Source organism: Elephantulus edwardii, unplaced genomic scaffold, assembly GCF_000299155.1.
Source record: "Elephantulus edwardii isolate Elephantulus edwardi_28Jun2011 unplaced genomic scaffold, EleEdw1.0 scaffold00082, whole genome shotgun sequence".
Taxonomy (NCBI): Eukaryota; Metazoa; Chordata; class Mammalia; order Macroscelidea; family Macroscelididae; genus Elephantulus; species Elephantulus edwardii.
In genome coordinates, this window is record NW_006399832.1 from 6,998,422 (window position 1) to 7,012,502 (window position 14,081).

Sequence of the window (14,081 nt, forward strand, 5' to 3'; positions counted from 1 at the left end):
CATCTTCTTAAATTATTTGCTCAGCACAGAGATTAAATAAAAAATAAGTGGTAACCCTGATGCATACCTTTTCTGATATTAAACAGCCAAGAATAGATTTGTGTGTGTGTTTTTCCCTCCCTGGTAGTTAATAAACTACCATGTTTTGTTGATTTATCTGATTCAAAATCTTACACTTTTTGTTTGCTGTTTCATATGGGTATGTGTTTATTCTCCCAAAATATCTTCCTGTTTACCTAAAAATATCTTCCCCAGATCATCCTGTGATTCCTGAAATGCCCAAAAAAGAGCATAATATTGCCCTTCTGTATCTAGGATATTCTTAAATGTAGTATTTAAACTTTTTTTTTTACTTTCAAATAGTATCCAATTCTTACTTTAAAAGAATTAAGGATTAATTCTTGATAATTAAAGATCACAAAACATTTGCCTTACCAGAATATTTTCACTATCAGATGTTTCTCCTTCATGTCGGTTCTGAAATCTCTCGGGAACAGGGTGAGTCATGCTCAGAAATCAGATATGACCATGCTAAAGAACTCAGCTTTAGAGATACAGGAGTGTAATCATCTTCTTGCTTCATTGCTGCATATCAGCTGGTGGATTTGAGCTGTGTGATTTTGGGATTTCAGCATGGCTTCCTACCACTAGGCCACCAGAACTTAAAACTTTGGGGCCCATTTCTTGACATCTATTGAAACTTGTGTTTAATAAAAAACCTGCTTTGGGAACCTGCATTAGCTGCTGTCTGAGGCCATTAAACATCTAGCTTCTTGCCACTAGGCCACCAAGGTGCTCCATCTGTAATTCTAGTCATGATTAAAACTACTATATGTTGTTGTTAAGTGACATCGAGTTGCTTGCGTCTCATAGTGACCCTATGTACAACAGCCCTAAACCCTGCTCTATCTCTTGCCAACCTTATTGTCTCTGACACGCCTATTTCCATTACCCCAGTGACAGAATCACTCCATCTCATCGAGGGTCTTCCTCTTCTGCGCTGTTCCTCCACCCTCCCAAGCATGACATCCCTCTCCAAAGACTGATCCCGACTTACAACATGTCCAAAGTATGTCAGATGGAGCTTCAGAATCCTTGCCTCCAAGGAGCAGCCTGGCTTCACCCTCTCCAGGATATACTTGTTTGTTCTCCTAGCAATCCATGTTATATTCAGTACTCTTCTCCAGCACCAAAGCTTAAATGCATCAACTCTCCTTCTATCATCCCTAGTCATTGTCCAGCTCTCTGATGCATAGCAAGTAATGGCAAAGACCATGGCCTGTATCAGGCGCACCTTAGTCTCCAGACTGACATCATTGTTCCTCAGTACCTTGGAGAGGTCTCTGACAGTAGACTTTCCCAGTGCAATTAGTCTTTTAATTTCCTGGCTGCTGGTACCAAAAGTGTTGATTGTAGAGCCAAGCAAACTGAGGCTGTCAACAATCTCAATCTCTTCACCAGCTATCATGATGCTGCCAGTCAGCCCAGTGGTGAGATCTTTGTTTTCTTGATGTTGAGCTTCAATCCATATTAAAAGCTTCAGTCCTTGACCTTCTGCAGCAAACGCTTCAGGTCCTCCTCAGTTTCAGCAAGCAGGGTTCTGTCATCTACATAATGCAATTGTTGATGAGCCTACCTCCAATCCTGATGCCACATTTTTCTTCATAGAGACCATCCTTCTGGATGATCTTTTCTACATATAGATTGAAAAGATACAGAGATAGACACATCCTTGATGCACACCCTTTCCAATTTTGAACCATGTAGTGTTTCCTTGCTCTGTTCCTATGACTGGCTCCTGGTTCAACTATAAGTTTCGCATAATCACAATCAAATGTTCTGGGATTCCCATTCTTCTCAGAGTCAGCCACAGTTTGTTGTGATCAACACAGTCAAATGCCTTTGCATAGTCAATGAAACACAGACATTCTTCTGGTACTCTCTGCTTTCAGCCAAGATCCATCTGACATTAGCTATAATATCCTAGTACCACAGCCTCTTCTAAATCCATCCTGCACTTCAGGCAGCTCTCTTTGGAAGTACTGGATTTTACATATAGTGCTGCAATGTCAATGTGATTTTCATAAGAAAACCCTGGAAAACCTTCAATTTATATATTTTAAGCAATTAATGTTTTACTCAGTAAATAGCAGTAGTTTGGTTTGGAATGGGCAAAAAGGACTTTGTCTCAGTGTCATTGAGCTTTAACGAACTGGTAGCTGACCGTCCATTGAGTTTCTGAGGCTGCAAATTGCACAAGAGGGGCTTGATCATCTTTCTCCTGTAGAGCTACAGGTGGATTTGAACCACTTTGGAGGCTTTTCGATCAACAGTATAACACGCTCGTGAGTATGCCAGCAGAGCTCCCTGGTCAAACTACAGGCAGGATTCAAGCTTTTCCTGCTTCTTAGAAACTGTCTATTATCTCAGGTTGTCTACAGTGTGCTGGTTGACGTTAGTTGCTGTACTGAAAGTGTATGCTTTCTTCTGTTTAATATCATTTCAGTTGTTATTGACTCAGAATATATAGACTTCATGATTTTTAATATTTATGGCTTATTAAATGATGTTTTACTTTCTAATAAGGAACTTCTGTAGAAAAATCAAGTTATTACCATTTATTTGTAGGATGGGAGCTGCAGACAATATATACAAAGGACGGAGTACATTTATGGAAGAACTGACAGACACAGCAGAAATAATAAGAAAAGCAACCTCACAGTCCTTGGTCATCTTAGATGAATTAGGAAGAGGGACGAGCACCCATGATGGAATTGCCATTGCTTATGCTACACTTGAGCATTTTATTAGAGATGTAAGTACCTTGCATACCTTTTTCTACCCGGATGGTTCATTCTACACCAATAGTTTTCTAGACCTGGATATCCAAAACCAAACCCACTACTGCCTAGTAGATTCTGACTCATGATCGTCCTCTATTGGACTTTCGAGGCTGTACTTCTTTACAAAGAAAGACTGTTCATCTTCGTCCCTTGAAGAGGCTGGTGGGTTTGAACTGCAGACCTTTCAGTTAGCAGCTCAATGTGTGATACACTACAGCATCAGGGCTATTTATTATCCAAATATTTAAAATTATTTTTAATGATTATAATCTATTCTGTCCCTGTGCTTGATTGTTACACTATACACTGAGCTCAGAGAGATTGGTTCTGAATAATGTTTGCAAGTCAAGTCTTCCCCCTTTAAGCTAGCAAGGTTGTGCAGTATTGCAGGTTATTGATTAGTCTTCCTCCCTCTTGATGCCATTCCTCTTCATATAATTTTTGTTATTTTGCTGAAGTGGAGCAAACCTTGTCTGCAAGAGAAAGATCAACATGGTAATAAGTTCACCCAAAACTCTAATTATCCTTGGCAGGCTTTAAATCAAAAACAAGTGTAAACTACTTAACAGTGCATTCAAAAAAGAGATAATGTCATTTTGACTGTGTGGAGCAGTATCCTAAAAGAACTCAACAGGGGGCCTTTTGAGCACAGACCTTGTTTCTGTTAGAGTTATATCAATTTTTGGTACCTGTGCCTTGTTTTACCAACTCAAAGGTTGGTGATTTGAATCTACCTCAAGGAAGAAAGATGAGTTGTTTCCTGTGGTAAAGATTTAAGCCTTGGGAACTCGATGAAGTAAATGCCTTTTCTCAGAATGTATGTTTAAACATTTCATTGTGATTTTGTTTTTTGTATTAGACTTTTCCATCTCTACATCTCCTTCAAATGCTCCCCTCTTATTTAATCCCTCCTTGTGAATTTTTATGTTCCCTTTCTTTCTCTCCATCTTAAGTCCCTGTCCCTAAGTCTTGTGCTATTTTGGCCTTTTTTGTTTTTATCATCCTCATTTTACTACTCTGTTTTTTGTATTTTTTCTGTCTCTTCATTCCCCAGCCTGCCTCCTTTCTCCTCTTTTTTACATAGCCAATACAGATTTTTTTTTAAAAAAAGAATATTTTCTTTTCCAGAACACAAAAATACAATTCCTTTTTCAGTAAACTTGTATAGTCCTGAGTCCAGTTTACATAAACATTTATTTCATTATATACCTTAATGAGACATGTTCTCTGCTTTAAACGATACACATTTTCCTTGAAAAAGAAATTCCTATTCATTTGCAAAAAGCTGTCACTCATTGACTTTGTCTCTATTCATTATAGAAGCTCCTTGTCAGGGAAATCTCAGTAGTTATCCTGACCCCCAAAACACGTTTTAAACATTCATTTAGGAACTTGAGGAATAAATTATGAGAATGTCAAACTAACCATCTTTCAGTTTGATTTCATTTTTCCTACTATATAATTATTTTTTTTAAGGTTGCCATTAAGTTGATTCCAATTTCCTGCAACCCCAGTTATGTCAGGGTACAGCTATCCTCCGGGTACTTTTCAGTGACGGTTTTTCAGGAGCAGATCCCCTGATCTGTGGAGGCAGCTTCTGGTGGATTGAACAGCCCACCGTTGAGCAGGCTAACAATGATGCCACCCAGTCCGTACCTCTGTATAATAGTGTTATCTTACCAGTGGTTTCTTCATTACAAAGAGGAAAGGTACCCATGTAGTGACCATGTAAGCCCAATTATTAAGCTTAGTGTATCACTAGTACTGGGTCAAATTGGCATGCCTCCTGATATAATACACTGAAAAGGATATATTACCTACATATATGTGTAATGCACCAGGAAAAATGCTTAATCTGAATCTAATTATAATGAGATAATCCGAAATAATATGAACTGAGGAACATTATACAAAACAACTCTTCTGAATATGTCCTCCAGAAGTTCATGCCAAGAAAGGCAAAAAAGAGAAGATAGTGGAACTTTTCCGTATTACTACAAACAAAAAAAAGATGTGACTAAGTGTACTACATGATCCTTGATTTTTTAAAAATATACGTTATAAAGAATATTATTGGAACAGTTGAGGACATTTGAATATAGACTGAGTATTGGATAATAGTAATATAATGTCAGAGCCAGATGATATGTGTTAGAATAGTAATAAGTGAATTTTTTTAGCATAATTTTATTCTGGAGAGGTAGGAGAACACTTTTCTTAGAACATTTAAGCTTAAGAATTCAGAGACTAACTATCATGATGTTTGCAACTAGTTTTCAGATGAGTCAAGAGGAAACTTGTGTGTTAGTAGGGGTGGAAAGAAGGGAGAATATGACAGAATATTAAAAACGTTTTTTTTCTAAATAAAGTGTTAGAGATCGTAGGCTACTTGATGGCACTTAGCAACAACAACTCTTGGAACTTTAATGAATTTTTCCCCCCCAAAGAAATTGTTGGGGGAAAGTAATTAAGATAAAGTGTTAAAAATCACATTTCTTGTACATTTTCTTGCTTTAGGTGAAATCCTTAACCCTGTTTGTCACGCATTATCCACCTGTTTGTGAACTGGAAAATAGTTACTCAGAGCAGGTGGGAAATTATCACATGGGATTCTTGGTCAATGAAGATGAAAGCACTCAGGATGCAGGTATGAAATGATTCCTTCCACACTCCTACAGTTACAGTGCTGTAGGTTTTCATGTTTGATAAGCTTATAGGTGCATGAAATTAGTTTATTTTAATAAAAGCTGTAAATTTCAGTTATGAATGCTTTTTTTTTTTTTTTAAGATTCGTTTTCTCTAAACTTAGAGTCAAGAGCTAATTTGCATCAACCCTTGGCCTTCCGAGTCCTCCTCTGTTTTCTTTATGTATTTGGAATGGTAAATTTGCCTCTGTTTTTTCCCTGGTGTCTTACATTCTTGTACATTTCAGGCAAGATGCCCTGTCAAATTATTATTTTTTATTATTATTATTATTATCTTAAAATGCCAAATATATTTTCTAAAATATCAGCAATCATTAATTTACCTATGGTTGAAGGTCATACAGGAGCCTTGGTACTCAGTTGTCAGCTGGAAGGTTGATGATTTGAGCCCAAGGAAGCGCTGGTGGCCTAGTGGTATGAAGCTGCGCTGCAATCTCCTTGGAGCTGGTTTGAATTCACCAGCTAGCCCTTGGAAGAAAGATAGACAGTCTCCTCTCATACGATTAACTGCCTCTGAAAACCCAGCAGAGAGGGTCAGCTATGAGCTGGTTCTTACTTGACTGTAAACAGTAACAAGAAGCTACTCTGAGGGAAAAAACCCTAACAATCTGGTCTGATAACGATTATAGCCTAGGAAGGCCTGTGAGAGCAATTCTCCTCTGTCATGCAGGGATGCTGTGTGAAATATTCTTATATCAAATCCATAGCATACAACAGTGGCAAAGGCCATATGCAATACTGGACAATATATGTGTTTTATCTAAATTTCTCAAGAAAGCAATCTTGGGTAAAGTGGTCTATGATTTGGATGATAATTTTTCCTGATCTGTCCATTTACTACTGTTACTGTTGTGCACTGTTGAGTCAGAATCGACCCAGAGCTTACCCTCCAGTGGATTTTCAGAGGCAGTAAATGGCACAGAAGAATATTGTCCCCTTTCTCTCATGAAGCACCTGGTGGATTCGAACCTTTTACCTTTAGGTTGACAGCACAATTCCTTACCACTAAGTCACCAGTTAGCACTCACGTAGATAGCACATAAATGTTTTTCTTGAAAAATAGTACCATCAGCCAATGGATGTAAGTTCAATACCTAGAAGGCCTTAGCAGGTTGAAGTCTTTTGTTTCTTATTCAGTGGTCATTTTTATGAGCTACTAGTCATGAGTCAGTGAGTTTGTACACATGGTGAGCTCCAATGGAAAATCCATTCTCCAACACTCTCCATCGTCCACCTTTTATTTTGGAAAAGTAATAAGGACGGATATAAAAAAGAGATCAGGCAGGTGGCCCAAATAAAACAAAGCACTGGACCTCAGATAAATTCAATGTTAGGCCATTCCTGCCTTTCAACACCATGCAGTCTCAAAAACACATCATAAATTCTCTTGTGGAAGCAGTTCTGTGTCCACTAGTCTGCATCCAAAGTGGCAGGAGAAGGCTCATAAACTAAAATCTAGTAGGAAAAACAGAGAAGAGTTCACCAACGGGGAATAGGAGGCATTAGTGCTACCAGACATTAGATAGGAGCTACTAACACAAAGCATTATATCTTTCTCTTTAGTCTTCTGGCATTTTATTGTATTGATTTAAATTTTTATCCCTGTACATAATTTTGAAAACAAAAGATGCTAAAAGGCTTATGCTAATAACAGTCCACATCTTCCTTTCCTTCACTCCACAGTCCTTCCCCTTCTTACCCCAGAGCAACTACTTTAACTCTTCTCTCTATTTCCTCCATATTTCTAAATAGTATATCTATGCATGCCTCTTGATTCATCAACTTAAGACACTATTGGTTGATTTCTTACTATCTTAGAATCTTCATCCTAACATATATCCTTTTTCATCTTCTATCTTTCTGTTTTATTCCTTTCTCTTGTTAATCCTTGCTTACTTATTCACTCACTGATTGCTCTTGAGTTGAAACCCACTCATAGCTGACCCTCCATCAAGTTTCTGAAGCTGTAAATTACAAGGAGGAGATTGCTCATTTTTCTCGTGAGAAGCAGCAAGTGGATTTGGGTTAGCAAGCACTGTCCTTACATATTGCGCCACTAGAGCTCTCACTTCACACCTCAGCATTTGGTACTGTTAGACATAATGTAGTTACTATACAAAGTAATTGGATAATAGATATTTTGCTATCGTCATAAATGAAGTGTCAGAGAATAAGATAAGAAGTGAAGAATAGTTGTATGTACATGTGTATATATGTAAATACGTTATATACATCATAGATATGGATAGGTAACGTTGTTGTTGTTGCTGAGTACTTTCGAGTTGGAACCGACCCATAGCTGACCCTCTGGCAGGTTTTCAGAGGCAGTTAATTGCACAGGAGTAGATTGCCCATCCTTCTCCCATGGAGCAGCTGGTGGATTGAAACCGCATGCCTTCAGGATTGCCATGCAGCTTCTTGCCCCTGGGCCACCAGTGCTCCCAGATAGGTAATAGATATCATGTATATATAATCTCCAATTAGAGGACCCTTGAAGTAGAAGTGACTGTATCTTGTGACTCAGACACCCCTTTGCATCTTACTGTTCTATCACATCATCAGAATTTAATCACGTGCTCTCTCTTAACCCAATCCATAGAAGCAAGGATGACCTTGATAGGCCAAGATTATTCAAGATCTATTTTTGGAGTTGTAGATCACGACACTATTTCTTGAGTTAAAATAGTTTGAGAGTTTAGATGGTTCCTTACAAAATGAGGAATTGCTTTGGGAAAAATGGATAAGTTATTAATAAAATCAAGCTACTAATAAAATCAACTGAAGGAGACAACTTTTTTTCCCCTACTTTGCATGACTGAAAATATCTGTTAGGGAGTCCTGGTGACTTAGTGGAGAAGGACTTCTGCTGCCAACCGAAAGGCAGGCAGCTAAAATTCATGAGCAGTTCCGTGGGGAAAAAGATGAATTATCTCCTTCTGTGTGGTTTATAGTCTGAAAACCTACTAGAAAGTCAACTGTGAGTCAGATGTTAGACCTGATGGCAGAAAATAACCACAAAAGGCCTCACAGGTGATACTGGAAAAGAAGTCAGAAAATTACCTTGATGAGATTGTTACCATATTGCTGTTATGTGCTGTCGAGTCAGAACTGACTCCCAGCTGACCCTCCATTGGGTTTTCAGAGACTGGAGATTGCCCATCTTTCTCTCATGGAGAAGCTGGTGGCTGTGCGCTGCCTGCCTTTGGGATGGCCACACAACTCTTTACGACTAGGCCACTTACCACATCTCCCTTTGATGGTGTTACAGTATGGAGGCCAGCTAATGATGACTAATTCAGCAACTTGTTGGACGAAATTGTGTTAACCACTTGTTCAGGGCAATAGAATATTTTACATAACCTGTTCTTCTTGTTGTGTGCCATTGAGTCAGAACTGATTCATAACTGACCCTCCGGTGGGTTTTCAGAGACTGTAATTTACACAGGAGGAGATTGTCTATTTTTATCTCACAGAGAAGCTGTGGATTTGAATTGTGTGCTTTTGGGCTATAGCTTCTTGCTACTAGGCCACCAGAGCTACCTACATAGTTAATATGTTATCATTAAGTTATATAATATTTCAAAAGAAAAACTTACTACAGCAGTTTTAAGCAAGGGAGTTAATTTTTTTGTAGGATTTGGTAAACTCAGGAAATACTGGATGGATGGATAGATGGATGGATGGATGGATAAATAATTTTAATAACGGCCAGCGTGAATGATAGATTATAATGGTAAAAACTAGAGGCAATGAGATCAGTTAGGATTAAATGAGTTGAAGTGATAAAAACCATTATCTGTCCTAACAGTTAAGAATTTACTTTTTGATTGTCTACTGCTGCTCACTTTACTCTGTTTTGTGAATATCAAAGAGTAAAAGCTAGCATACTGGTGTATGCCTTTTCCTTAGTCTGTTCCCACCTACTTTCTCACCGCTCTTTGTGTTTCTGAAGTTTTATTTGAAGGCAAAAGGTATTCGTGGTGCTTTCTAATGTAGAGTTTTAGTCTGTGTATTCCTGAGAGTGTCAGCATTCTTTTCACCTCCTACTTTGAGCACCCACCCTTCAAAGGGTATTATTTCTCTCTTTTTGAATTCTTAGAGAAGGTGGCTAAGGAAAATTCCATTACCCTTGTTCTCTGGTATATTCTGTGTGACTTTTTAGTTGTTAGCTGATAAAAAACTGAAAGCATACACTTTTGTCAAATGAAGTATTATGTGAAGAAAAAGCCCTTCATAAACTCAAAATAAATTTCTAGTATAACAGAAGTCATTGTAAATCTGGTTCATCATGGATATTTTTGCAACATGGTGCAATTGTATTGAATTTTATCATAAAAGCATCAAAGCTACAGCATCCTGGGTGCTTTAGGTTTATGTTGTTGTTGCTGTTGTGAGCCATCGAGCTGGAGCCAATCTATAAAAGATTGATAGAAGATAAAAATACATGCGACTGATGTTATTGTTGTTATATACCATCAAGTTGGAACCGACCCATAGCTGACCCTCCAGTGGCTTTTTGGGGGGGTTCTCAATTGTACGGGAAGAGACTACACATCCTTCTGTGGAGCAGCTGGTGGATTCAAACCACATGTCTTTAGAATTGCAGTGCAGAAAATTAAAACATATGCAGTATTTTCACACTATTAGATTACTTTTTTAATACATTTGTTATTTTACTCTTGTGTTTTGTGAGTCCTTTCCAAGTCATAATGACCTGATAGAACAGGAGATAGAAGACTAAAATACATGTGATAGAGTGAAGATTAAAATACATGCAGTCTTTTCATAGTATTAGCATGCTTTTTTATATTCTTTGTTGTTTTGTTGTTGTGTTCATGAGTCCAGTCCAATTAATCGTAACCTCGTAGAACAGAGTAGAACTGCCCCATTAGGTTTCCTTTATCCAGGAGTCCTGGTAGTCCAATGGGAAAAGTGTTGAACTGCTTGCTAATGGAAAGATTGGTGGGCTGTTGTTATGTACTATTGAGTAGGAATCAACTCAAATCTGACGCTCCAGTGGATTTTCAAGGCTGTAAATCACACTGAAGGTGACTGCCAACCTTTTTCCTGTGGAGCAGCTGATTGTTCAAATGATGTGCCTTTGAGTTGGGAACATAACTTCTTACCACTAAACCACCAGAATCCCCTGCCCACAAGGTAGTGGTGGTGGTTGTTAAATGCTGTATGGCTCTGTGAACCACCCTGTGAACAGATCTGAGCCCTGTCCAATCCTGTGCCATCCTTGTCATCTCTGAAATACTTGATCTCATTGCTGCAGCCACTGTGTCAATCTTTGAGGGTCTTCCTCTCTTTCACTGACTCTCCACCTTTCCAAACATGATGTTCCTTTCCAAGGAGTAATCCCTTCTAAAAACATGCCCAAAGTACATGAGATGAAGCTTCACCATCCTTTTCTCTAAGCAATACTATGACTGTGTTTTCTCCAAGATACACGTGTTTGTTCTTTTGGCAGTCCCTGGGACACTCAGCACTCTTGTCCAACACCAGAACTCAAAGGTATCAATCTTTCATCTTTAGTTCTTATTCGTTGTCCAGCTCTCGGATGCATAGCAATTGATTGAAAAGACCGTGGATTGAAATAGGCACAGTTTAGTCTTTAGACTGATATCATTGCTCTTCAGTACCTTGGAAAGGTCCCCGGCAGCAAATTTTTCCAATGCAGTGTATCTTTTGATCTTTTCATTGCTGGTACCGACTGTAGATCTGAGCAAGATGAAATCTTTGACAATTTCAATCTTTTCTCCATCTACCACAGTGTTGCCTGTTGGCCCAGTGCTGAGGATCTTTGTTTTTTTGATGTTGAGATTGTAGTCCATATTGCATATTGTAGTCTTTGATCTGCTGTGACAGGTGTTTTGAGTCCACCTCACTTTCAGCAAGTGAGGTTGTAATGCGTGTTCTTCCTATTTGGTACCACATTCTTCATTCTGCTTCTTGAATGATTTGTTCAGCATACAGACTAACAGGTATGGAGGGAGGATACAGCCTTGATACATGCCTTTCTTGACTTAAACCAAGTTTCTTTGTCTCTGTATAGGTTTCATATAAACAAATTTAAACATTCTGGAATTCCCTTTCTCTGTGAGGTTAGCTATAGTTTGTTATGACCTACACAGTCAAATGCTTTTGCCTAGTCAATAAAACACAAATAGGTATTCTTCTGGTATTCTCTGCTTTCAGCCAGGATCCATCTGACATCAACAATGATATCCCACAGCCTCTTCTAAAATCCTTGCACTTCTGGCATTTCTCTGAAAATGTACTATTATAGCCCTTTTTGGATGATCTTACACAGTCTTTTAATGATGGTGTTTGAAAATTTCCACATTGTGTTGCACCTTTCTTGGGAATGAGAACAAACATTAGCAGCTTCATGGACATTGAAAACCCAAAATAGGATTTCTACTGTGTCCTCTTCAAAACGAAACAGAAAAACATTTCTATCTAATCAAGTGACAATAATGCAAATCCCAGAGCCTTAATGGCACTACTGCAAAATCTATCCATAGACCAAGAAGCAATTGTTCAAACAGAATAAGGGAATACTTCATGGTTTAAAATCAATAAAGATGTGTATCAAAGTCATATCCTTTCTCCTTCAGTCTGTGTGCTGAGCAAATCCTTCAAGATGCTGGATTCTATGAAGAGGAATGTGCCATTGGGATTGGAGAAAGACTCATCAACAACCTCTGTTGTGCAGGTGGCACAATCTTGCTTGCTGAAAGTGAGGAGGTCTTGACGCACTTGCTGCAGAAGATCAAGGACACCAGCCTTCAATATGGGTTACACCTCAACATCAAGAAAGCAAAACCCTTTACCATTGGGCCAATAGGCAACCTCATGATAAATGGAGGAAAGTTTAACGTTGTTGGTGATTACATTTTACTTGGATACATCATGAAGTCAAAATAAAAGATTGGAAACATCTTCTGTCAAGGACCTTTTCTGAGTGCTAAACTAGAGCAAGGATATCAGTTTAAAGACCGAGGTGTGCCTAACCCAAACTGGGGTCTTTTCAGTTGCTTCCTGTGTATCTGAAAGCTGGATGATGAATAAAGAAGACCAGAGAAGACTCTGTGTATTTGAATTGTGGTGTTGGCAAAGAGTGTGGGCTATGGTATGGACTTTGAAAAAGAACAAACAGATCTGTCTTAAAGGACATGCAGCCAGAGTGCTCCTTAGAGGCAAGGACGGTGAAACTTCATCTCATTTACTTGGAGCATATTCTAAAGAGGAACCAGTCTTTAGAAAAGAACATAATGCTGAGAAAGGTGGAGGGTGAGTGAAAGGGAGGAAGGCCCTCAACAAGATGAATTGGTGCCATGACTGCTACCTGGGCTCAAGTTTAACAGAGAGAGCATGCATGATGCAGCACAGGGCAAGCTTTCCATCTGCTGTTCTCAGGCTCATTTTGAGTCATAGTGTACTTGATGACAACTAGCAGCAGCAACACTTAATCAAGTCCGACTCACAGTGACCCTCCATGCTGTCTCCACAGTTGTAAATCTTTACTGGAGGAGACTGCCCTTATTTCTCCATGTGAAGTAGCAGATGGATTTGAATTGCTGACCTTTGAGTAGGTCGTCCAACATGTTACTCTCTACACCACCTGTGGTGGAATCAACTTGACTGCAGTGAGTTCATTTTCTTTTTTGTTTTGACTTCATCTTCACCAGTAAGGAACCCTCATGGCGTTGTGACTAAGTGATTAAGTGATTGGCCGCCGACAGAAAGTTCAACAGCTGAGCACCAGGGAGCTCTGGTGCCTTAGTGGTAAGAAGCTGCATTGCAATCCCGAAGGCACGCTGTTTGAATCCACCAGCTGCTCTGAGGGAAAAGGATGGGCAGTCTCCTCTCATGCAATTACTGCTTCTGAAAACCTTGTGGAGGGTCAGCTATGAGTCGATTCCTACTCGAGGGAGGGTGCATGACAACAACAGCAATAATCAGCTAGATACGAGAAAGATGTGGCAAGGGCTCTCCATCCCCCCCCAAAAAAAATAAAAGCTGGGACCGAGAGAGCCTTGTGATCCAGTGCCGCATAACAGTTCCTCAAAACATAGCTGCTTCAACCAGCCAACACTGATTAGGTCATCGCTCCTGTGGATGAGGAACACAGCGGCTTAATAGCAGGACACAGCTAGCTCAGATCTCTCAGAGATTGCTGTCAAGGTGCTGCTTAGGGCAGCAGACACTAAAAGCTCAAATGGGCAGTCTGCTCCCAAACCCACTCACAGGGCTGTTGGTGAGCTTCAGACCGTCCACTTCCAAGCCCTCTCACGTGGCTGTTGGCTCACCTCAGGCCCTGCTGTTAGCCAGGGTGAGCAGTTTCCACATGAATGTCTCCAGAGGACAATCAGCACAACCTAGTAATTGGTTTTCCTTGGAGCATGCTAGCAAGGAAAAGGAGCATTGCCTTTTGTAACCACATTTCAGAAGGGATATGCCATCACTTTGATTCACTTGTCAGAAGCAAGTCACACTCAAGAAGAGGGTATTACACAATGATATA

The 14,081-nt window shown here is 39.4% G+C and overlaps 1 protein-coding gene across 1 annotated transcript in view; it reads left to right on the forward strand.

The window, feature by feature from the left end:
* Nucleotides 1-14,081, forward strand: part of MSH3 (mutS homolog 3) — a 292,985-nt gene that overhangs the window by 274,022 nt on the left and 4,882 nt on the right. Inside the window, exons 22-23 of the mRNA XM_006889888.1 lie at nt 2,629-2,815; nt 5,361-5,490. Of these exons, the coding sequence (XP_006889950.1) occupies nt 2,629-2,815; nt 5,361-5,490 (317 nt within the window). The remainder of the gene's footprint in view (nt 1-2,628; nt 2,816-5,360; nt 5,491-14,081) is intronic.